The 26,489-nt window shown below is 38.5% G+C and overlaps 1 protein-coding gene across 1 annotated transcript in view; it reads right to left on the reverse strand.

Moving 5' to 3' along the window:
- Positions 1–4,989: 4,989 nt before the first annotated feature.
- LOC143245842 (cell adhesion molecule Dscam1-like) overlaps positions 4,990–26,489 on the reverse strand; it is a 57,495-nt gene continuing 35,995 nt past the window's right edge. Inside the window, exon 12 of the mRNA XM_076492098.1 lies at positions 4,990–5,045. Within this exon, the coding sequence (XP_076348213.1) occupies positions 4,990–5,045 (56 nt within the window). The remainder of the gene's footprint in view (positions 5,046–26,489) is intronic.

Consider the following 26,489-nt stretch of genomic DNA (forward strand, 5'->3'; position numbering starts at 1 on the left):
AAGGTAGCTTTTTTGCGTTTGAAGTACAAAATAGTTAATCAGTCCGTTAGTAGAAGAAAATAAGAAACAGTAAAATTACGTAAACTAAACAGGAGAGAGATAAAAAAAGGGTGAAGTAATTCTGTTATAACTTTGAGTTGTGGTAAAGTAATTTGTTAATAACTTTGAGTTAAAGTTAAGACAATCTGACGGAAACAACAGTGATAAATTCAAGAATATCTTTACTTAGGTGTTTACAGAATATTAAAGCTGACATCGACACTTGGATAAACTTATAACAACTGCAAAGTGTTTAGTTGTTCTTCTTCTTTATTGACGAAATTCAGTAAAATAATTCAAAACTACAGCTTTATATCACTCCACATAGCGAAGTGTCTACGGTCTGAAACGGACTATTCATTGAAATACATGCCACGTACCCTCGTAAGTGTTCGAAGAAGTTGAAGTTCGACGACGACACAAAATAAAGAAAAGCAGTGATGGAGATGAGGACGACAGTAGCACAACAAACTGGTACGATAATAAGGCTCGATCATATAACTGCTGCACTTGTGTCACCAGGGCGGTATAGTGGCTGAGAAAAGCAAGGAAGTAGTGTTAGTTTCATTTATTACTGAAACATTTATTAACTAGCTAAATGTATTTAGATTATTACAATATATATATATTACGCTACAGATTTATATATATATATATATAACCCAAAATTTCTTGAGTAGTAATATTTACATTAACACACCATAAGGGTTGAACTCATGAAACTTAAATGCGAAAAATTTGTTTCATCAGCTTGGTATTTAATTAAAAAAAAAACCAATTAAACGATACAAAATTCACACTTTTCATTGTTAAGATAGTCGATGATACAACAGAAACATCAAAAACCTCTCTGGCCAAGCGTGCGACTCGTAATCTGAGGGTCTGGTTCGTCTAGCCGTGGGGGCGTCATAATGTGACGGTCAATCCCACTATTCGTTGGTAAAAAAAGTAGCTCAAGAGTTGGCAGGTGATGACTAGCTGCCCCCCTAGTCTTACACTACTAAATTAGGGACACTAGCTCCAGACCCTCAAGTAGCTTTGTGTGAAATTCAAAACAAACAAACAAACAAAATCCTCACTGTTTAAACAATAAATTAAACGGTACAAAAATCAAACTTTTCATTAAAACAGTCGATGAAACGATATAACGACCTAAAGAATCATTGTTAAAACTACTGATAAAATGATACAAAATCCAAAGAATCGTTGTTAAACGATACAGAGATACAACAATAATCGTTAAAATCGTGAGCTTTACAGAAATCAAGACACTAACTGTTAAAACAATCAATGGAACAATACAAAGCTCAAAATCATAACTTACGGCAACTGATAAATTGTTTGTGTGCTTTTTTTAATTTCGCGCAAAGCTCGAGGGCTATCTGTGCTAGCTAACCTAATTTAGCATTGTAAGATTAGGGAAGGCAGCTAGTCACCACCCACCGCCAACTCTTGGGTACTCTTTTACCAACGAATAATGGATTGACTGAGATACATATAGAAGCTCGTTTGGGCTGAGAAAACACTTTTATTAATGTGTTTTCAGCCCAAATGAGCCGTTTTTTGTATATAAATTTCAACAAGGGTTTCTTGTCATCACTGATGACCGTTACATTATAACGCTTCCACGGCTGAAAGGGCGTGTTGGTGCGAGGACGGATTCGAACTTGCGACCTCAGATTTACGTCGAACGCCTTAACCTGGCCTGGCAACTGATAAAACCATCTGCAAATAAAACATTCGCTGTTAAATGGTCTCTGAAACGATGCAAGCATAACAACTTCAACGACAAAATACAATCTATAAATGTACTCAGAGATACAACAATCACTGATAAGTGTAGTCGTTAAAAGGTACACAGATGTACAAACATATAAGTGTAACCATAAAACAGTACAAGAACTGTCAATTTCATGTTTATGCACTGGTAATGCTGTAAATTTATTTTCTTTAACATATTTCTTTAAACTGATTTCTAAGATATAACACAAAATATGATTAGCCTAATCTTACCACCCAGAGCGTTAGTGTTGCAGCTCTGTATTCTTCCTCTGTGACCAGCACTATTGACAAGCCATGCAGTTGTAGGGCGTTCCTGGCTTTAGATCGGTAATAACCACAGTTTCTTGTTCAGATATAGTTGAGAACCGACCACTGTCCACCCATCTGACCTTGCGACTTATATTGAAGCAGAAAGTGACGTATCGAACAACCTCCGTCATTCCAGCTGTCCAAATTAAACGTCATGGTGGTGAATTGAAAGAAATAAGTTCATACTGCGATGGCGCTTACTGCAACTATGGAGTTACGAGAGAAATATTTTGAATCATAGGTTGTAAATATTGAATGTGTAAAAGTATGGACACTTTATAAACGACTATAGCATCAAAGGTCTTATAAACAGACGTATGACAGTCGCAACTTACCCAAATCTCACAAGAAACATCCTATCTTGTTTCTAAGTTACTTGAACCGTAGAAAAAATGTAATCTTGGTTCTAACCACCCTGAACCTTACAATAAACATCTAATCTTGGTTCTAACCTACCTGAACCTTACAACAAACATCTGACTTGGTTCTAACTTACCTGAACCCTACAACAAACATCTGATCTTGGTTCTAACTTACCTGAACCTTACAATGTATCTGATCTTGGTTCTAACCTACCTGGAACCTTAATAATAAACATCTGATCTTGGTCTAAACTCTACCTGAACCTACAATAAACATCTCATCTTGGTTCTAACCCACCTGAACCTACAATAAAACACTTCATTTTGTTTCTAATTTACCTAAACTTGGCATAATAAAACATCTGATCTTGGTTCCTAACCTACCTGAACTTAAACATATACAAACATCTGATCTTGGTTCTAACCTACCTGAACCTTTACAATAAACATCTGATCTTGGTTCTAACCTACCTGAACCTTACAATAAACATCTGATCTTGGTTCTAACTTATCAACCTTACAATAAACATCTGATCTTGGTTCTAACCTACCTGAACCTTACCAAACATCTGATCTCTTGGTTCTAACCTACCTGAACCTTACAATAAACATCAATCTTGGTTCTAACTTACCTGAACCTTACAATAAACATCTGGATCTTGGTTCTAACTTACCTGAAACAATAAACATCTGATCTTGCCCTAACCTTACCTGAATCCTGCATACAAACACTTCATTTTGTTTCTAACTTACCTGAACCTTACATACAAAACACTCCGATCTGGGTTTTTACCACCAAACCTTGCCAACAAACACTCTGGGTCTGTTTCTAACACCTACCTAAACCTGTACACAAAACATCTGACTTGGTTTCAACTTACCTGAACCCAGGGCCAAACATCTGATCTTGGCCTAACCTTCTGAAAATTTTGATAAGGAAGATTAATACAACCTACCTGAACTTATAAACCATTGATCTTGGTTTAAATGTAAGATAATTTACATTACAACACTTGGGATTTGTTTCTAATACTCACAACCAAATACCTTCACAATGAATTTATAAAATATTTCACTTAAATTCAGTAGCAAAATAAGGGTTCACCTTTTCCCATTGTTAAGTATTACCACTGGTTTTTCTGGTGTAGATCTGTTATAGAATACAATTCTTACTGAACAACAGTCTGGGACTGAAACACCTGCAACTTACCAACCTGAGGATGGAAACTGATTACGTAATGCTGTGGTACGTAGGTGACTACAGATTACTTTGCTGACAGTTTAGATACAACTGACGCAATCCATTGTTGTGGGATTTATTTAATCTATATACTGGAACCTGGCACTTGCTATATAATCAAGCCTGTTGTGTTTGTTACTTGCCAATGATGGTATAGTGCCTATGCCCAAAGTTGCTCTATTGGTTATTTTCGTAACTACAGTCTTGACCTTCTGGATGACTGGTTTTGAAGGTGATTTTGAGGATCATTTTATATTAATCTCTTCATTTTGTCATTTTATTTCCTTTCAAAGGTTTATGTCCATCAGTTATTGTTTAAAAATTGTAGGAACTTCCTCCTTTTAAGCGAGGGCTGTGACACACTCCATAAACACAATGTTAAAGTGGATGTGTTATCCGAATTGTAGAAGTAGAAACACAGTTGAAGTCAGAATTTAATAAGAACTAGAACAGTTAACTGCTAGGTTAAAACTGTACAGCAAATACCTAAAATGGTGTGGTATATCTTTTTTGTTAAACAACTAACTGTCGGGTTATGTATAATGGTTATTAGATGTCTGTAAGTTAACCATATAGTAAATGAAATATTAAATGTTAACATGTGGCTATATTTAATATTAATCTGTATTCTGAGTCGAATCAAAAGAGAAACAGCTACACGTAAGTAAAGATATGGAAATTGTGTTTGTTTGTTTCTAATTAAACATAAAGCTACACAGAAGTAAAGATATGGAAAATCTTTGTTTGTTTCTAATTACACACAGTTACACAGAAGTAAAGATATGGAAACTGTGGTTTTTTGTTTGTAATCAAATACAGAGCGACACCGTGAGCTAGCTATGTATGCTTTGCCCATGAAGGGTTTTGAACTTGGTTTCTAGCTGTATTGAGTTCACTAGGGGCGGGGGTAAAATTGTGTATGTATAGCATTAGAACTATAAAATCACTTAAGGCTTTGGAAGTACATAGTTTTTTATAGCCAGGGAAACTTACAACATAAAAAAAATAATATATATAGGAATACTTAGAAAGTGGGCAATACAGAAAGTTGAGAAAAAATTAGTTGTTCAGCAGCTAAAGCCTAAATTTGGAAGAGTATTGGTTGAAACTATGGTTTTGTAAAACAAGTACTTTTGTTAGAAATAACCAATAGCTGGTTAATAGTGGAAAAGAAAACACCGTGTAAGAAAACCGTGATCAATGGCCCACGTGCCTTCTACTGGGTAGTCATCTCCTCTTGATCTCATCCAATGAAGCTTAACGGATGGACGATGTAGTTGAAAAAGTTGTCAGGCTTACAGGTTTCGGTGGATCTGTATGGTAAGAAACCGGTTTCAGTGTTTAATACTATTTGATCATGAACGTTTTAAACCAAAAAAGTATATATATATCAAAAAGACAATTGACTCTAGTATTTTCCAAATGACAAGGAGATTATATGTACATAAACTTTAAGGCTTACATATAAAAATAGAAATTAAAAGTAAAACAAATACACTATTACCAGCTTTAATATGAAAGCAAATGAAAGTGTTATTAAAATACTTAATTATTATCGTACAAAGCAATAAAATATCTCAACATGTCAAACTGAAACATGTTGTACGTAATCTCAACATGTCAAACTGAAACATGTTGCATAATCTCAACATGTCAAACTGAAACATGTTGCACATAATCTCAACATGTCAAACTGAAACATGTTGTACATAATCTCAACATGTCAAAAAAAAAACATGTTGTACATAATCTCAACATGTCAAACTGAAACATGTTGTACATAATCTCAACATGTCAAACTGAAACATGTTGCACATAATCTCAACATGTCAAAATAAAACATGTTGTACATAATCTCAACATGTCAAACTGAAACATGTTGCACATAATCTCAACATGTCAAACTGAAACATGTTGCACATAATCTCAACATGTCAAACTGGAAACATGTTGTACATAATCTCAACATGTCAAACTGAAACATGTTGCACATAATCTCAACATGTCAAACTGAAACATGTTGTACATAATGAAAGATGAATACAGTAACAAAGACAAAACCACAGGCTGTAAACAACATGATTAACAACTTACCAAACACCAGGGTCTGTATAATGACAACACCATTAGCAACTTACCAAGCACCAGGGTCTGTATCATGACAACACCATTAACAACTTACCAAACACCAGGGTCTGAATGATGACAACACCATTAACAACTTACCAAACACCAGGGTCTGTATGATGACAACATTATTAACAACTTACCAAACACCAGGGTCTGTATGATGACAACACCATTAACAACTTACCAAACACCAGGGTCTGTATGTCTGTATAATACCATTAACAACTTACCAAACACCAGGGTCTGTATAATGACAACACCATTAACAACTTACCAAACACCAGGGTCTGTATAATGACAACACCATTAACAACTTACCAAACACCAGGGTCATATGATGACAACACCATTAACAACTTACCAAACACCAGGGTCTGTATAATGACAACACCATTAACAACTTACCAAACACCAGGGTCTGTATAATGACAACACCATTAACAACTTACCAAACACCAGGGTCTGTATAATGACAACCATTAACCATTAACAACATATTGACAACACCATTAACAACTTACCAAACACCAGGGTCTGTATGATGACAACACCATTAACAACTTACCAAACACCAGGGTCTGTATGATGACAACACCATTAACAACTTACCAAACACCAGGGTCTGTATGATGACAACACCATTAACAACTTACCAAACACCAGGGTCCATATGATGACGACATTATTAACAACTTACCAAACACCAGGGTCTGTATGATGACAACACCATTAACAACTTACCAAACACCAGGGTCTGTATAATGACAACACCATTAACAACTTACCAAACACCAGGGTCTGTATAATGACAACACCATTAACAACTTACCAAACACCAGGGTCTGTATAATGACAACACCATTAACAACTTACCAAACACCAGGGTCTGTATAATGACAACACCATTAACAACTTACCAAACACCAGGGTCTGTATAATGACAACACCATTAACAACTTACCAAACACCAGGGTCTGTATAATGACAACACCATTAACAACTTACCAAACACCAGGGTCTGTATAATGACAAACACCATTATGACAACATTAACAACTTACCAAACACCAGGGTCTGTATGATGACAACACCATTAACAACTTACCAAACACCAGGGTCTGTATGATGACAACACCATTAACAACTTACCAAACACCAGGGTCTGTATGATGACAACACCATTAACAACTTACCAAACACCAGGGTCTGTATGATGACAACACCATTAACAACTTACCAAACACCAGGGTCTGTATAATGACAACACCATTAACAACTTACCAAACACCAGGGTCTGTATGATGACAACACCATTAACAACTTACCAAACACCAGGGTCTGTATGATGACAACACCATTAACAACTTACCAAACACCAGGGTCTGTATAATGACAACACCATTAACAACTTACCAAACACCAGGGTCTGTATGATGACAACACCATTAACAACTTACCAAACACCAGGGTCTGTATAATGACAACACCATTAACAACTTACCAAACACCAGGGTCTGTATAATGACAACACCATTAACAACTTACCAAACACCAGGGTCTGTATGATGACAACACCATTAACAACTTACCAAACACCAGGGTCTGTATGATGACAACACCATTAACAACTTACCAAACACCAGGGTCTGTATGATGACAACACCATTAACAACTTACCAAACACCAGGGTCCATATGATGACAACATTATTAACAACTTACCAAACACCAGGGTCTGTATGATGACAACACCATTAACAACTTACCAAACACCAGGGTCTGTATGATGACGACACCATTAACAACTTACCAAACACCAGGGTCCTGTATGTTGACAACACCATTAACAACTTACCAAACACCAGGGTCTGTATGATGACAACACCATTAACAACTTACCAAACACCAGGGTCTGTATAATGACAACACCATTAACAACTTACCAAACACCAGGGTCTGTATGATGACAACACCATTAACAACTTACCAAACACCAGGGTCTGTATAATGACAACACCATTAACAACTTACCAAACACCAGGGTCTGTATAATGACAACACCATCAACAACTTACCAAACACCAGGGTCTGAATAATGACAACACCATTAACAACTTACCAAACACCAGGGTCTGTATGACAACTTAACATGACAACACCATTAACAACTTACCAAACACCAGGGTCTGTATAATGACAACACCATTAACAACTTACCAAACACCAGGGTCTGTATGATGACAACACCATTAACAACTTACCAAACACCAGGGTCTGTATGATGACAAACACCATTAACAACTTACCAAACACCAGGGTCTGTATAATGACAACACCATTAACAACTTACCAAACACCAGGGTCTGTATGATGACAACACCATTAACAACTTACCAAACACCAGGGTCTGTATGATGACAACACCATTAACAACTTACCAAACACCAGGGTCTGTATAATGACAACACCATTAACAACTTACCAAACACCAGGGTCTGTATGATGACAACACCATTAACAACTTACCAAACACCAGGGTCTGTATAATGACAACACCATTAACAACTTACCAAACACCAGGGTCTGTATAATGACAACACCATTAACAACTTACCAAACACCAGGGTCTGTATGATGACAACACCATTAACAACTTACCAAACACCAGGGTCTGTATGACAACACCATTAACAATGACAACACCATTAACAACTTACCAAACACCAGGGTCTGTATGATGACAACACCATTAACAACTTACCAAACACCAGGGTCTGTATAACAATGACAACACCATTAACAACTTACCAAACACCAGGGTCTGTATAATGACAACACCATTAACAACTTACCAAACACCAGGGTCTGTATGATGACAACACCATTAACAACTTACCAAACACCAGGGTCTGTATGATGACAACACCATTAACAACTTACCAAACACCAGGGTCTGTATGATGACAACACCATTAACAACTTACCAAACACCAGGGTCTGTATGATGACAACACCATTAACAACTTACCAAACACCAGGGTCTGTATGATGACAACACCATTAACAACTTACCAAACACCAGGGTCTGTATGATGACAACACCATTAACAACTTACCAAACACCAGGGTCTGTATGATGACAACACCATTAACAACTTACCAAACACCAGGGTCTGTATGATGACAACACCATTAACAACTTACCAAACACCAGGGTCTGTATAATGACAACACCATTAACAACTTACCAAACACCAGGGTCTGTATGATGACAACACCATTAACAACTTACCAAACACCAGGGTCTGTATAATGACAACACCATTAACAACTTACCAAACACCAGGGTCTGTATGATGACAACACCATTAACAACTTACCAAACACCAGGGTCTGTATAATGACAACACCATTAACAACTTACCAAACACCAGGGTCTGTAAATGACAACACCATTAACAACTTACCAAACACCAGGGTCTGTATAATGACAACACCATTAACAACTTACCAAACACCAGGGTCTGTATAATGACAACACCATTAACAACTTACCAAACACCAGGGTCTGTATAATGACAACACCATTAACAACTTACCAAACACCAGGGTCTGTATGATGACAACACCATTAACAACTTACCAAACACCAGGGTCTGTATAATGACAACACCATTAACAACTTACCAAACACCAGGGTCTGTAATGACAACACCATTAACAACTTACCAAACACCAGGGTCTGTATAATGACAACACCATTAACAACTTACCAAACACCAGGGTCTGTATAATGACAACACCATTAACAACTTACCAAACACCAGGGTCTGTATAATGACAACACCATTAACAACTTACCAAACACCAGGGTCTGTATAATGACAACACCATTAACAACTTACCAAACACCAGGGTCTGTATAATGACAACACCATTAACAACTTACCAAACACCAGGGTCTGTATGATGACAACACCATTAACAACTTACCAAACACCAGGGTCTGTATAATGACAACACCATTAACAACTTACCAAACACCAGGGTCTGTATAATGACAACACCATTAACAACTTACCAAACACCAGGGTCTGTATGATGACAACACCATTAACAACTTACCAAACACCAGGGTCTGTATATGACAACACCATGACAACACCATTAACAACTTACCAAACACCAGGGTCTGTATAATGACAACACCATTAACAACTTACCAAACACCAGGGTCTGTATGATGACAACACCATTAACAAACAAACTTAGGGTCTGTATGATGACAACACCATTAACAACTTACCAAACACCAGGGTCTGTATAATGACAACACCATTAACAACTTACCAAACACCAGGGTCTGTAATGACAACACCATTAACAACTTACCAAACACCAGGGTCTGTATAATGACAACACCATTAACAACTTACCAAACACCAGGGTCTGTATAATGACAACACCATTAACAACTTACCAAACACCAGGGTCTGTATAATGACAACACCATTAACAACTTATGACAAACACCAGGGTCTGTATAATGACACAACACCATTAACAACTTACCAAACACCAGGGTCTGTATAATGACAACACCATTAACAACTTACCAAACACCAGGGTCTGTATAATGACAACACCATTAACAACTTACCAAACACCAGGGTCTGTATGATGACAACACCATTAACAACTTACCAAACACCAGGGTCTGTATGATGACAACACCATTAACAACTTACCAAACACCAGGGTCTGTATAATGACAACACCATTAACAACTTACCAAACACCAGGGTCTGTATAATGACAACACCATTAACAACTTACCAAACACCAGGGTCTGTATGATGACAACACCATTAACAACTTACCAAACACCAGGGTCTGTATAATGACAACACCATTAACAACTTACCAAACACCAGGGTCTGTATAATGACAACACCATTAACAACTTACCAAACACCAGGGTCTGTATAATGACAACACCATTAACAACTTACCAAACACCAGGGTCTGTATAATGACAACACCATTAACAACTTACCAAACACCAGGGTCTGTATAATGACAACACCATTAACAACTTACCAAACACCAGGGTCTGTATAATGACAACACCATTAACAACTTACCAAACACCAGGGTCTGTATGATGACAACACCATTAACAACTTACCAAACACCAGGGTCTGTATGATGACAACACCATTAACAACTTACCAAACACCAGGGTCTGTATGATGACAAACATTATTAACAACTTACCAAACACCAGGGTCTGTATGATGACAACACCATTAACAACTTACCAAACACCAGGGTCTGTATGATGACAACACCATTAACAACTTACCAAACACCAGGGTCTGTATGATGACAACACCATTAACAACTTACCAAACACCAGGGTCTGTATGATGACAACACCATTAACAACTTACCAAACACCAGGGTCTGTATAATGACAACACCATTAACAACTTACCAAACACCAGGGTCTGTATGATGACAACACCATTAACAACTTACCAAACACCAGGGTCTGTATAATGACAACACCATTAACAACTTACCAAACACCAGGGTCTGTATAATGACAACACCATTAACAACTTACCAAACACCAGGGTCTGTATAATGACAACACCATTAACAACTTACCAAACACCAGGGTCTGTATAATGACAACACCATTAACAACTTACCAAACACCAGGGTCTGTATAATGACAACACCATTAACAACTTACCAAACACCAGGGTCTGTATGATGACAACACCATTAACAACTTACCAAACACCAGGGTCTGTATAATGACAACACCATTAACAACTTACCAAACACCAGGGTCTGTATGATGACAACACCATTAACAACTTACCAAACACCAGGGTCTGTATAATGACAACACCATTAACAACTTACCAAACACCAGGGTCTGTATAATGACAACACCATTAACAACTTACCAAACACCAGGGTCTGTATAATGACAACACCATTAACAACTTACCAAACACCAGGGTCTGTATAATGACAACACCATTAACAACTTACCAAACACCAGGGTCTGTATAATGACAACACCATTAACAACTTACCAAACACCAGGGTCTGTATAATGACAACACCATTAACAACTTACCAAACACCAGGGTCTGTATGATGACAACACCATTAACAACTTACCAAACACCAGGGTCTGTATAATGACAACACCATTAACAACTTACCAAACACCAGGGTCTGTATGATGACAACACCATTAACAACTTACCAAACACCAGGGTCTGTATGATGACAACACCATTAACAACTTACCAAACACCAGGGTCTGTATGATGACAACACCATTAACAACTTACCAAACACCAGGGTCTGTATGATGACAACACCATTAACAACTTACCAAACACCAGGGTCTGTATGATGACAACACCATTAACAACTTACCAAACACCAGGGTCTGTATGATGACAACACCATTAACAACTTACCAAACACCAGGGTCTGTATGATGACAACACCATTAACAACTTACCAAACACCAGGGTCTGTATGATGACAACACCATTAACAACTTACCAAACACCAGGGTCTGTATGATGACAACACCATTAACAACTTACCAAACACCAGGGTCTGTATAATGACAACACCATTAACAACTTACCAAACACCAGGGTCTGTATGATGACAACACCATTAACAACTTACCAAACACCAGGGTCTGTATGATGACAACACCATTAACAACTTACCAAACACCAGGGTCTGTATGATGACAACACCATTAACAACTTACCAAACACCAGGGTCTGTATGATGACAACACCATTAACAACTTACCAAACACCAGGGTCTGTATGATGACAACACCATTAACAACTTACCAAACACCAGGGTCTGTATGATGACAACACCATTAACAACTTACCAAACACCAGGGTCTGTATGATGACAACACCATTAACAACTTACCAAACACCAGGGTCTGTATGATGACAACACCATTAACAACTTACCAAACACCAGGGTCTGTATAATGACAACACCATTAACAACTTACCAAACACCAGGGTCTGTATGATGACAACACCATTAACAACTTACCAAACACCAGGGTCTGTATAATGACAACACCATTAACAACTTACCAAACACCAGGGTCTGTATAATGACAACACCATTAACAACTTACCAAACACCAGGGTCTGTATAATGACAACACCATTAACAACTTACCAAACACCAGGGTCTGTATAATGACAACACCATTAACAACTTACCAAACACCAGGGTCTGTATGATGACAACACCATTAACAACTTACCAAACACCAGGGTCTGTATAATGACAACACCATTAACAACTTACCAAACACCAGGGTCTGTATAATGACAACACCATTAACAACTTACCAAACACCAGGGTCTGTATAATGACAACACCATTAACAACTTACCAAACACCAGGGTCTGTATAATGACAACACCATTAACAACTTACCAAACACCAGGGTCTGTATAATGACAACACCATTAACAACTTACCAAACACCAGGGTCTGTATAATGACAACACCATTAACAACTTACCAAACACCAGGGTCTGTATAATGACAACACCATTAACAACTTACCAAACACCAGGGTCTGTATAATGACAACACCATTAACAACTTACCAAACACCAGGGTCTGTATAATGACAACACCATTAACAACTTACCAAACACCAGGGTCTGTATAATGACAACACCATTAACAACTTACCAAACACCAGGGTCTGTATAATGACAACACCATTAACAACTTACCAAACACCAGGGTCTGTATAATGACAACACCATTAACAACTTACCAAACACCAGGGTCTGTATAATGACAACACCATTAACAACTTACCAAACACCAGGGTCTGTATAATGACAACACCATTAACAACTTACCAAACACCAGGGTCTGTATAATGACAACACCATTAACAACTTACCAAACACCAGGGTCTGTATGATGACAACACCATTAACAACTTACCAAACACCAGGGTCTGTATGATGACAACACCATTAACAACTTACCAAACACCAGGGTCTGTATGATGACAACACCATTAACAACTTACCAAACACCAGGGTCTGTATGATGACAACACCATTAACAACTTACCAAACACCAGGGTCTGTATGATGACAACACCATTAACAACTTACCAAACACCAGGGTCTGTATGATGACAACACCATTAACAACTTACCAAACACCAGGGTCTGTATGATGACAACACCATTAACAACTTACCAAACACCAGGGTCTGTATAATGACAACACCATTAACAACTTACCAAACACCAGGGTCTGTATAATGACAACACCATTAACAACTTACCAAACACCAGGGTCTGTATAATGACAAACCATTAACCAGGGTCTGTATTGACAACACCAACAACTTACCAAACACCAGGGTCTGTATAATGACAACACCATTAACAACTTACCAAACACCAGGGTCTGTATGATGACAACACCATTAACAACTTACCAAACACCAGGGTCTGTATAATGACAACACCATTAACAACTTACCAAACACCAGGGTCTGTATAATGACAACACCATTAACAACTTACCAAACACCAGGGTCTGTATAATGACAACACCATTAACAACTTACCAAACACCAGGGTCTGTATAATGACAACACCATTAACAACTTACCAAACACCAGGGTCTGTATAATGACAACACCATTAACAACTTACCAAACACCAGGGTCTGTATAATGACAACACCATTAACAACTTACCAAACACCAGGGTCTGTATAATGACAACACCATTAACAACTTACCAAACACCAGGGTCTGTATAATGACAACACCATTAACAACTTACCAAACACCAGGGTCTGTATAATGACAACACCATTAACAACTTACCAAACACCAGGGTCTGTATAATGACAACACCATTAACAACTTACCAAACACCAGGGTCTGTATGATGACAACACCATTAACAACTTACCAAACACCAGGGTCTGTATGATGACAACACCATTAACAACTTACCAAACACCAGGGTCTGTATGATGACAACACCATTAACAACTTACCAAACACCAGGGTCTGTATAACAACTTACCAAACAATGACAACACCATTAACAACTTACCAAACACCAGGGTCTGTATGATGACAACACCATTAACAACTTACCAAACACCAGGGTCTGTATGATGACAACACCATTAACAACTTACCAAACACCAGGGTCTGTATGATGACAACACCATTAACAACTTACCAAACACCAGGGTCTGTATGATGACAACACCATTAACAACTTACCAAACACCAGGGTCTGTATAATGACAACACCATTAACAACTTACCAAACACCAGGGTCTGTATGATGACAACACCATTAACAACTTACCAAACACCAGGGTCTGTATGATGACAACACCATTAACAACTTACCAAACACCAGGGTCTGTATGATGACAACACCATTAACAACTTACCAAACACCAGGGTCTGTATGTTGACAACACCATTAACAACTTACCAAACACCAGGGTCTGTATGATGACAACACCATTAACAACTTACCAAACACCAGGGTCTGTATGATGACAACACCATTAACAACTTACCAAACACCAGGGTCTGTATGATGACAACACCATTAACAACTTACCAAACACCAGGGTCTGTATAATGACAACACCATTAACAACTTACCAAACACCAGGGTCTGTATGATGACAACACCATTAACAACTTACCAAACACCAGGGTCTGTATAATGACAACACCATTAACAACTTACCAAACACCAGGGTCTGTATGATGACAACACCATTAACAACTTACCAAACACCAGGGTCTGTATAATGACAACACCATTAACAACTTACCAAACACCAGGGTCTGTAAAATGACAACACCATTAACAACTTACCAAACACCAGGGTCTGTATAATGACAACACCATTAACAACTTACCAAACACCAGGGTCTGTATAATGACAACACCATTAACAACTTACCAAACACCAGGGTCTGTATGATGACAACACCATTAACAACTTACCAAACACCAGGGTCTGTATAATGACAACACCATTAACAACTTACCAAACACCAGGGTCTGTAAAATGACAACACCATTAACAACTTACCAAACACCAGGGTCTGTATAATGACAACACCATTAACAACTTACCAAACACCAGGGTCTGTATAATGACAACACCATTAACAACTTACCAAACACCAGGGTCTGTATAATGACAACACCATTAACAACTTACCAAACACCAGGGTCTGTATAATGACAACACCATTAACAACTTACCAAACACCAGGGTCTGTATAATGACAACACCATTAACAACTTACCAAACACCAGGGTCTGTATAATGACAACACCATTAACAACTTACCAAACACCAGGGTCTGTATGATGACAACACCATTAACAACTTACCAAACACCAGGGTCTGTATAATGACAACACCATTAACAACTTACCAAACACCAGGGTCTGTATAATGACAACACCATTAACAACTTACCAAACACCAGGGTCTGTATAATGACAACACCATTAACAACTTACCAAACACCAGGGTCTGTATAATGACAACACCATTAACAACTTACCAAACACCAGGGTCTGTATAATGACAACACCATTAACAACTTACCAAACACCAGGGTCTGTATAATGACAACACCATTAACAACTTACCAAACACCAGGGTCTGTATAATGACAACACCATTAACAACTTACCAAACACCAGGGTCTGTATGATGACAACACCATTAACAACTTACCAAACACCAGGGTCTGTATGATGACAACACCATTAACAACTTACCAAACACCAGGGTCTGTATGATGACAACACCATTAACAACTTACCAAACACCAAAGTCTGTATAATGACAACACCATTAACAACTTACCAAACACCAGGGTCTGTATGATGACAACACCATTAACAACTTACCAAACACCAGGGTCTGTATGATGACAACACCATTAACAACTTACCAAACACCAGGGTCTGTATGATGACAACACCATTAACAACTTACCAAACACCAGGGTCTGTATGATGACAACACCATTAACAACTTACCAAACACCAGGGTCTGTATGATGACAACACCATTAACAACTTACCAAACACCAGGGTCTGTATGATGACAACACCATTAACAACTTACCAAACACCAGGGTCTGTATGATGACAACACCATTAACAACTTACCAAACACCACTTGACAACACCATTAACAACTTACCAAACACCAGGGTCTGTATGATGACAACACCATTAACAACTTACCAAACACCAGGGTCTGTATAATGACAACACCATTAACAACTTACCAAACACCAGGGTCTGTATGATGACAACACCATTAACAACTTACCAAACACCAGGGTCTGTATAATGACAACACCATTAACAACTTACCAAACACCAGGGTCTGTGACAACACCATTAATGACAACACCATTAACAACTTACCAAACACCAGGGTCTGTATGATGACAACACCATTAACAACTTACCAAACACCAGGGTCTGTATAATGACAACACCATTAACAACTTACCAAACACCAGGGTCTGTAACAACTTACCAAACACCAGGGTCTGTATAATGACAACACCATTAACAACTTACCAAACACCAGGGTCTGTATAATGACAACACCATTAACAACTTACCAAACACCAGGGTCTGTATAATGACAACACCATTAACAACTTACCAAACACCAGGGTCTGTATAATGACAACACCATTAACAACTTACCAAACACCAGGGTCTGTATAATGACAACACCATTAACAACTTACCAAACACCAGGGTCTGTATAATGACAACACCATTAACAACTTACCAAACACCAGGGTCTGTATATGACAACACCATTAACAACTTACCAAACACCAGGGTCTGTATAATGACAACACCATTAACAACTTACCAAACACCAGGGTCTGTATAATGACAACACCATTAACAACTTACCAAACACCAGGGTCTGTATGATGACAACACCATTAACAACTTACCAAACACCAGGGTCTGTATAATGACAACACCATTAACAACTTACCAAACACCAGGGTCTGTATAATGACAACACCATTAACAACTTACCAAACACCAGGGTCTGTATGATGACAACACCATTAACAACTTACCAAACACCAGGGTCTGTATAATGACAACACCATTAACAACTTACCAAACACCAGGGTCTGTATGATGACAACACCATTAACAACTTACCAAACACCAGGGTCTGTATGATGACAACACCATTAACAACTTACCAAACACCAGGGTCTGTATGATGACAACACCATTAACAACTTACCAAACACCAGGGTCTGTATGATGACAACACCATTAACAACTTACCAAACACCAGGGTCTGTATGATGACAACACCATTAACAACTTACCAAACACCAGGGTCTGTATAATGACAACACCATTAACAACTTACCAAACACCAGGGTCTGTATGATGACAACACCATTAACAACTTACCAAACACCAGGGTCTGTATGATGACAACACCATTAACAACTTACCAAACACCAGGGTCTGTATGATGACAACACCATTAACAACTTACCAAACACCAGGGTCTGTATAATGACAACACCATTAACAACTTACCAAACACCAGGGTCTGTATGATGACAACACCATTAACAACTTACCAAACACCAGGGTCTGTAAATGACAACACCATTAACAACTTACCAAACACCAGGGTCTGTATGATGACAACACCATTAACAACTTACCAAACACCAGGGTCTGTATAATGACAACACCATTAACAACTTACCAAACACCAGGGTCTGTATGATGACAACACCATTAACAACTTACCAAACACCAGGGTCTGTATGATGACAACACCATTAACAACTTACCAAACACCAGGGTCTGTATAATGACAACACCATTAACAACTTACCAAACACCAGGGTCTGTATAATGACAACACCATTAACAACTTACCAAACACCAGGGTCTGTATAATGACAACACCATTAACAACTTACCAAACACCAGGGTCTGTATAATGACAACACCATTAACAACTTACCAAACACCAGGGTCTGTATAATGACAACACCATTAACAACTTACCAAACACCAGGGTCTGTATAATGACAACACCATTAACAACTTACCAAACACCAGGGTCTGTATGATGACAACACCATTAACAACTTACCAAACACCAGGGTCTGTATGATGACAACACCATTAACAACTTACCAAACACCAGGGTCTGTATGATGACAACACCATTAACAACTTACCAAACACCAGGGTCTGTATGATGACAACACCATTAACAACTTACCAAACACCAGGGTCTGTATAATGACAACACCATTAACAACTTACCAAACACCAGGGTCTGTATGATGACAACACCATTAACAACTTACCAAACACCAGGGTCTGTATGATGACAACACCATTAACAACTTACCAAACACCAGGGTCTGTATAATGACAACACCATTAACAACTTACCAAACACCAGGGTCTGTATGATGACAACACCATTAACAACTTACCAAACACCAGGGTCTGTATGATGACAACACCATTAACAACTTACCAAACACCAGGGTCTGTATGATGACAACACCATTAACAACTTACCAAACACCAGGGTCTGTATGATGACAACACCATTAACAACTTACCAAACACCAGGGTCTGTATGATGACAACACCATTAACAACTTACCAAACACCAGGGTCTGTATGATGACAACACCATTAACAACTTACCAAACACCAGGGTCTGTATGATGACAACACCATTAACAACTTACCAAACACCAGGGTCTGTATGATGACAACACCATTAACAACTTACCAAACACCAGGGTCTGTATGATGACAACACCATTAACAACTTACCAAACACCAGGGTCTGTATGATGACAACACCATTAACAACTTACCAAACACCAGGGTCTGTATGATGACAACACCATTAACAACTTACCAAACACCAGGGTCTGTATGATTGACAACACCATTAACAACTTACCAAACACCAGGGTCTGTATGATGACAACACCATTAACAACTTACCAAACACCAGGGTCTGTATTAACAATGACAACACCATTAACAACTTACCAAACACCAGGGTCTGTATAATGACAACACCATTAACAACTTACCAAACACCAGGGTCTGTATGATGACAACACCATTAACAACTTACCAAACACCAGGGTCTGTATAATGACAACACCATTAACAACTTACCAAACACCAGGGTCTGTATGATGACAACACCATTAACAACTTACCAAACACCAGGGTCTGTATAATGACAACACCATTAACAACTTACCAAACACCAGGGTCTGTATGATGACAACACCATTAACAACTTACCAAACACCAGGGTCTGTATAATGACAACACCATTAACAACTTACCAAACACCAGGGTCTGTATAATGACAACACCATTAACAACTTACCAAACACCAGGGTCTGTATAATGACAACACCATTAACAACTTACCAAACACCAGGGTCTGTATAATGACAACACCATTAACAACTTACCAAACACCAGGGTCTGTATAATGACAACACCATTAACAACTTACCAAACACCAGGGTCTGTATAATGACAACACCATTAACAACTTACCAAACACCAGGGTCTGTATAATGACAACACCATTAACAACTTACCAAACACCAGGGTCTGTATAATGACAACACCATTAACAACTTACCAAACACCAGGGTCTGTATAATGACAACACCATTAACAACTTACCAAACACCAGGGTCTGTATAATGACAACACCATTAACAACTTACCAAACACCAGGGTCTGTATAATGACAACACCATTAACAACTTACCAAACACCAGGGTCTGTATAATGACAACACCATTAACAACTTACCAAACACCAGGGTCTGTATAATGACAACACCATTAACAACTTACCAAACACCAGGGTCTGTATAATGACAACACCATTAACAACTTACCAAACACCAGGGTCTGTATAATGACAACACCATTAACAACTTACCAAACACCAGGGTCTGTATAATGACAACACCATTAACAACTTACCAAACACCAGGGTCTGTATGATGACAACACCATTAACAACTTACCAAACACCAGGGTCTGTATAATGACAACACCATTAACAACTTACCAAACACCAGGGTCTGTATGATGACAACACCATTAACAACTTACCAAACACCAGGGTCTGTATGATGACAACACCATTAACAACTTACCAAACACCAGGGTCTGTATGATGACAACACCATTAACAACTTACCAAACACCAGGGTCTGTATGATGACAACACCATTAACAACTTACCAAACACCAGGGTCTGTATGATGACAACACCATTAACAACTTACCAAACACCAGGGTCTGTATAATGACAACACCATTAACAACTTACCAAACACCAGGGTCTGTATGATGACAACACCATTAACAACTTACCAAACACCAGGGTCTGTATGATGACAACACCATTAACAACTTAACACCAGGGTCTTGACAACACCATTAACAACTTACCAAACACCAGGGTCTGTATGATGACAACACCATTAACAACTTACCAAACACCAGGGTCTGTATGATGACAACACCATTAACAACTTACCAAACACCAGGGTCTGTATGATGACAACACCATTAACAACTTACCAAACACCAGGGTCTGTATAATGACAACACCATTAACAACTTACCAAACACCAGGGTCTGTATGATGACAACACCATTAACAACTTACCAAACACCAGGGTCTGTATAATGACAACACCATTAACAACTTACCAAACACCAGGGTCTGTATGATGACAACACCATTAACAACTTACCAAACACCAGGGTCTGTATGATGACAACACCATTAACAACTTACCAAACACCAGGGTCTGTATGATGACAACACCATTAACAACTTACCAAACACCAGGGTCTGTATAATGACAACACCATTAACAACTTACCAAACACCAGGGTCTGTATAATGACAACACCATTAACAACTTACCAAACACCAGGGTCTGTATAATGACAACACCATTAACAACTTACCAAACACCAGGGTCTGTATAATGACAACACCATTAACAACTTACCAAACACCAGGGTCTGTATGATGACAACACCATTAACAACTTACCAAACACCAGGGTCTGTATGATGACAACACCATTAACAACTTACCAAACACCAGGGTCTGTATAATGACAACACCATTAACAACTTACCAAACACCAGGGTCTGTATGATGACAACACCATTAACAACTTACCAAACACCAGGGTCTGTATAATGACAACACCATTAACAACTTACCAAACACCAGGGTCTGTATAATGACAACACCATTAACAACTTACCAAACACCAGGGTCTGTATAATGACAACAACATTAACAACTTACCAAACACCAGGGTCTGTATAATGACAACACCATTAACAACTTACCAAACACCAGGGTCTGTATAATGACAACACCATTAACAACTTACCAAACACCAGGGTCTGTATAATGACAACACCATTAACAACTTACCAAACACCAGGGTCTGTATAATGACAACACCATTAACAACTTACCAAACACCAGGGTCTGTATAATGACAACACCATTAACAACTTACCAAACACCAGGGTCTGTATAATGACAACACCATTAACAACTTACCAAACACCAGGGTCTGTATAATGACAACACCATTAACAACTTACCAAACACCAGGGTCTGTAACAATACCAAACACCATGATAATGACAACACCATTAACAACTTACCAAACACCAGGGTCTGTATAATGACAACACCATTAACAACTTACCAAACACCAGGGTCTGTATGATGACAACACCATTAACAACTTACCAAACACCAGGGTCTGTATGATGACAACACCATTAACAACTTACCAAACACCAGGGTCTGTATGATGACAACACCATTAACAACTTACCAAACACCAGGGTCTGTATAATGACAACACCATTAACAACTTACCAAACACCAGGGTCTGTATAATGACAACACCATTAACAACTTACCAAACACCAGGGTCTGTATGATGACAACACCATTAACAACTTACCAAACACCAGGGTCTGTATGATGACAACACCATTAACAACTTACCAAACACCAGGGTCTGTATGATGACAACACCATTAACAACTTACCAAACACTTATGTTGACCAAACACCAGGGTCTGTATGATGACAACACCATTAACAACTTACCAAACACCAGGGTCTGTATGATGACAACACCATTAACAACTTACCAAACACCAGGGTCTGTATGATGACAACACCATTAACAACTTACCAAACACCAGGGTCTGTATGATGACAACACCATTAACAACTTACCAAACACCAGGGTCTGTATAATGACAACACCATTAACAACTTACCAAACACCAGGGTCTGTATAATGACAACACCATTAACAACTTACCAAACACCAGGGTCTGTATAATGACAACACCATTAACAACTTATAATGACAACACCATTAACAACTTACCAAACACCAGGGTCTGTATAATGACAACACCATTAACAACTTACCAAACACCAGGGTCTGTATGATGACAACACCATTAACAACTTACCAAACACCAGGGTCTGTATAATGACAACACCATTAACAACTTACCAAACACCAGGGTCTGTATAATGACAACACCATTAACAACTTACCAAACACCAGGGTCTGTATAATGACAACACCATTAACAACTTACCAAACACCAGGGTCTGTATAATGACAACACCATTAACAACTTACCAAACACCAGGGTCTGTATAATGACAACACCATTAACAACTTACCAAACACCAGGGTCTGTATAATGACAACACCATTAACAACTTACCAAACACCAGGGTCTGTATAATGACAACACCATTAACAACTTACCAAACACCAGGGTCTGTATGATGACAACACCATTAACAACTTACCAAACACCAGGGTCTGTATAATGACAACACCATTAACAACTTACCAAACACCAGGGTCTGTATGATGACAACACCATTAACAACTTACCAAACACCAGGGTCTGTATGATGACAACACCATTAACAACTTACCAAACACCAGGGTCTGTATGATGACAACACCATTAACAACTTACCAAACACCAGGGTCTGTATAATGACAACACCATTAACAACTTACCAAACACCAGGGTCTGTATGATGACAACACCATTAACAACTTACCAAACACCAGGGTCTGTATGATGACAACACCATTAACAACTTACCAAACACCAGGGTCTTGACAACACCATTAACAACTTACCAAACACCAGGGTCTGTATAATGACAACACCATTAACAACTTACCAAACACCAGGGTCTGTATGATGACAACACCATTAACAACTTACCAAACACCAGGGTCCATGACAACTGTATTAACAACTTACCAAACACCAGGGTCTGTATGATGACAACACCATTAACAACTTACCAAACACCAGGGTCTGTATAATGACAACACCATTAACAACTTACCAAACACCAGGGTCTGTATGATGACAACACCATTAACAACTTACCAAACACCAGGGTCTGTATGATGACAACACCATTAACAACTTACCAAACACCAGGGTCTGTATGTTGACAACACCATTAACAACTTACCAAACACCAGGGTCTGTATGATGACAACACCATTAACAACTTACCAAACACCAGGGTCTGTATGATGACAACACCATTAACAACTTACCAAACACCAGGGTCTGTATGATGACAACACCATTAACAACTTACCAAACACCAGGGTCTGTATGATGACAACACCATTAACAACTTACCAAACACCAGGGTCTGTATAATGACAACACCATTAACAACTTACCAAACACCAGGGTCTGTATGATGACAACACCATTAACAACTTACCAAACACCAGGGTCTGTATAATGACAACACCATTAACAACTTACCAAACACCAGGGTCTGTATGATGACAACACCATTAACAACTTACCAAACACCAGGGTCTGTAAAATGACAACACCATTAACAACTTACCAAACACCAGGGTCTGTAAAATGACAACACCATTAACAACTTACCAAACACCAGGGTCTGTATAATGACAACACCATTAACAACTTACCAAACACCAGGGTCTGTATGATGACAACACCATTAACAACTTACCAAACACCAGGGTCTGTATAATGACAACACCATTAACAACTTACCAAACACCAGGGTCTGTAAAATGACAACACCATTAACAACTTACCAAACACCAGGGTCTGTATAATGACAACACCATTAACAACTTACCAAACACCAGGGTCTGTATAATGACAACACCATTAACAACTTACCAAACACCAGGGTCTGTATAATGACAACACCATTAACAACTTACCAAACACCAGGGTCTGTATAATGACAACACCATTAACAACTTACCAAACACCAGGGTCTGTATAATGACAACACCATTAACAACTTACCAAACACCAGGGTCTGTATAATGACAACACCATTAACAACTTACCAAACACCAGGGTCTGTATAATGACAACACCATTAACAACTTACCAAACACCAGGGTCTGTATGATAATGACAACACCATTAACAACTTACCAAACACCAGGGTCTGTATAATGACAACACCATTAACAACTTACCAAACACCAGGGTCTGTATAATGACAACACCATTAACAACTTACCAAACACCAGGGTCTGTATAATGACAACACCATTAACAACTTACCAAACACCAGGGTCTGTATAATGACAACACCATTAACAACTTACCAAACACCAGGGTCTGTATAATGACAACACCATTAACAACTTACCAAACACCAGGGTCTGTATAATGACAACACCATTAACAACTTACCAAACACCAGGGTCTGTATGATGACAACACCATTAACAACTTACCAAACACCAGGGTCTGTATAATGACAACACCATTAACAACTTACCAAACACCAGGGTCTGTATGATGACAACACCATTAACAACTTACCAAACACCAGGGTCTGTATGATGACAACACCATTAACAACTTACCAAACACCAGGGTCTGTATGATGACAACACCATTAACAACTTACCAAACACCAGGGTCTGTATGATGACAACACCATTAACAACTTACCAAACACCAGGGTCTGTATAATGACAACACCATTAACAACTTACCAAACACCAGGGTCTGTATGATGACAACACCATTAACAACTTACCAAACACCAGGGTCTGTATGTTGACAACACCATTAACAACTTACCAAACACCAGGGTCTGTATAATGACAACACCATTAACAACTTACCAAACACCAGGGTCTGTATGATGACAACACCATTAACAACTTACCAAACACCAGGGTCTGTATAATGACAACACCATTAACAACTTACCAAACACCAGGGTCTGTATGATGACAACACCATTAACAACTTACCAAACACCAGGGTCT

The sequence above is a fragment of the Tachypleus tridentatus genome, chromosome 3, assembly GCF_004210375.1.
Source record: "Tachypleus tridentatus isolate NWPU-2018 chromosome 3, ASM421037v1, whole genome shotgun sequence".
Taxonomy (NCBI): domain Eukaryota; kingdom Metazoa; phylum Arthropoda; class Merostomata; order Xiphosura; family Limulidae; genus Tachypleus; species Tachypleus tridentatus.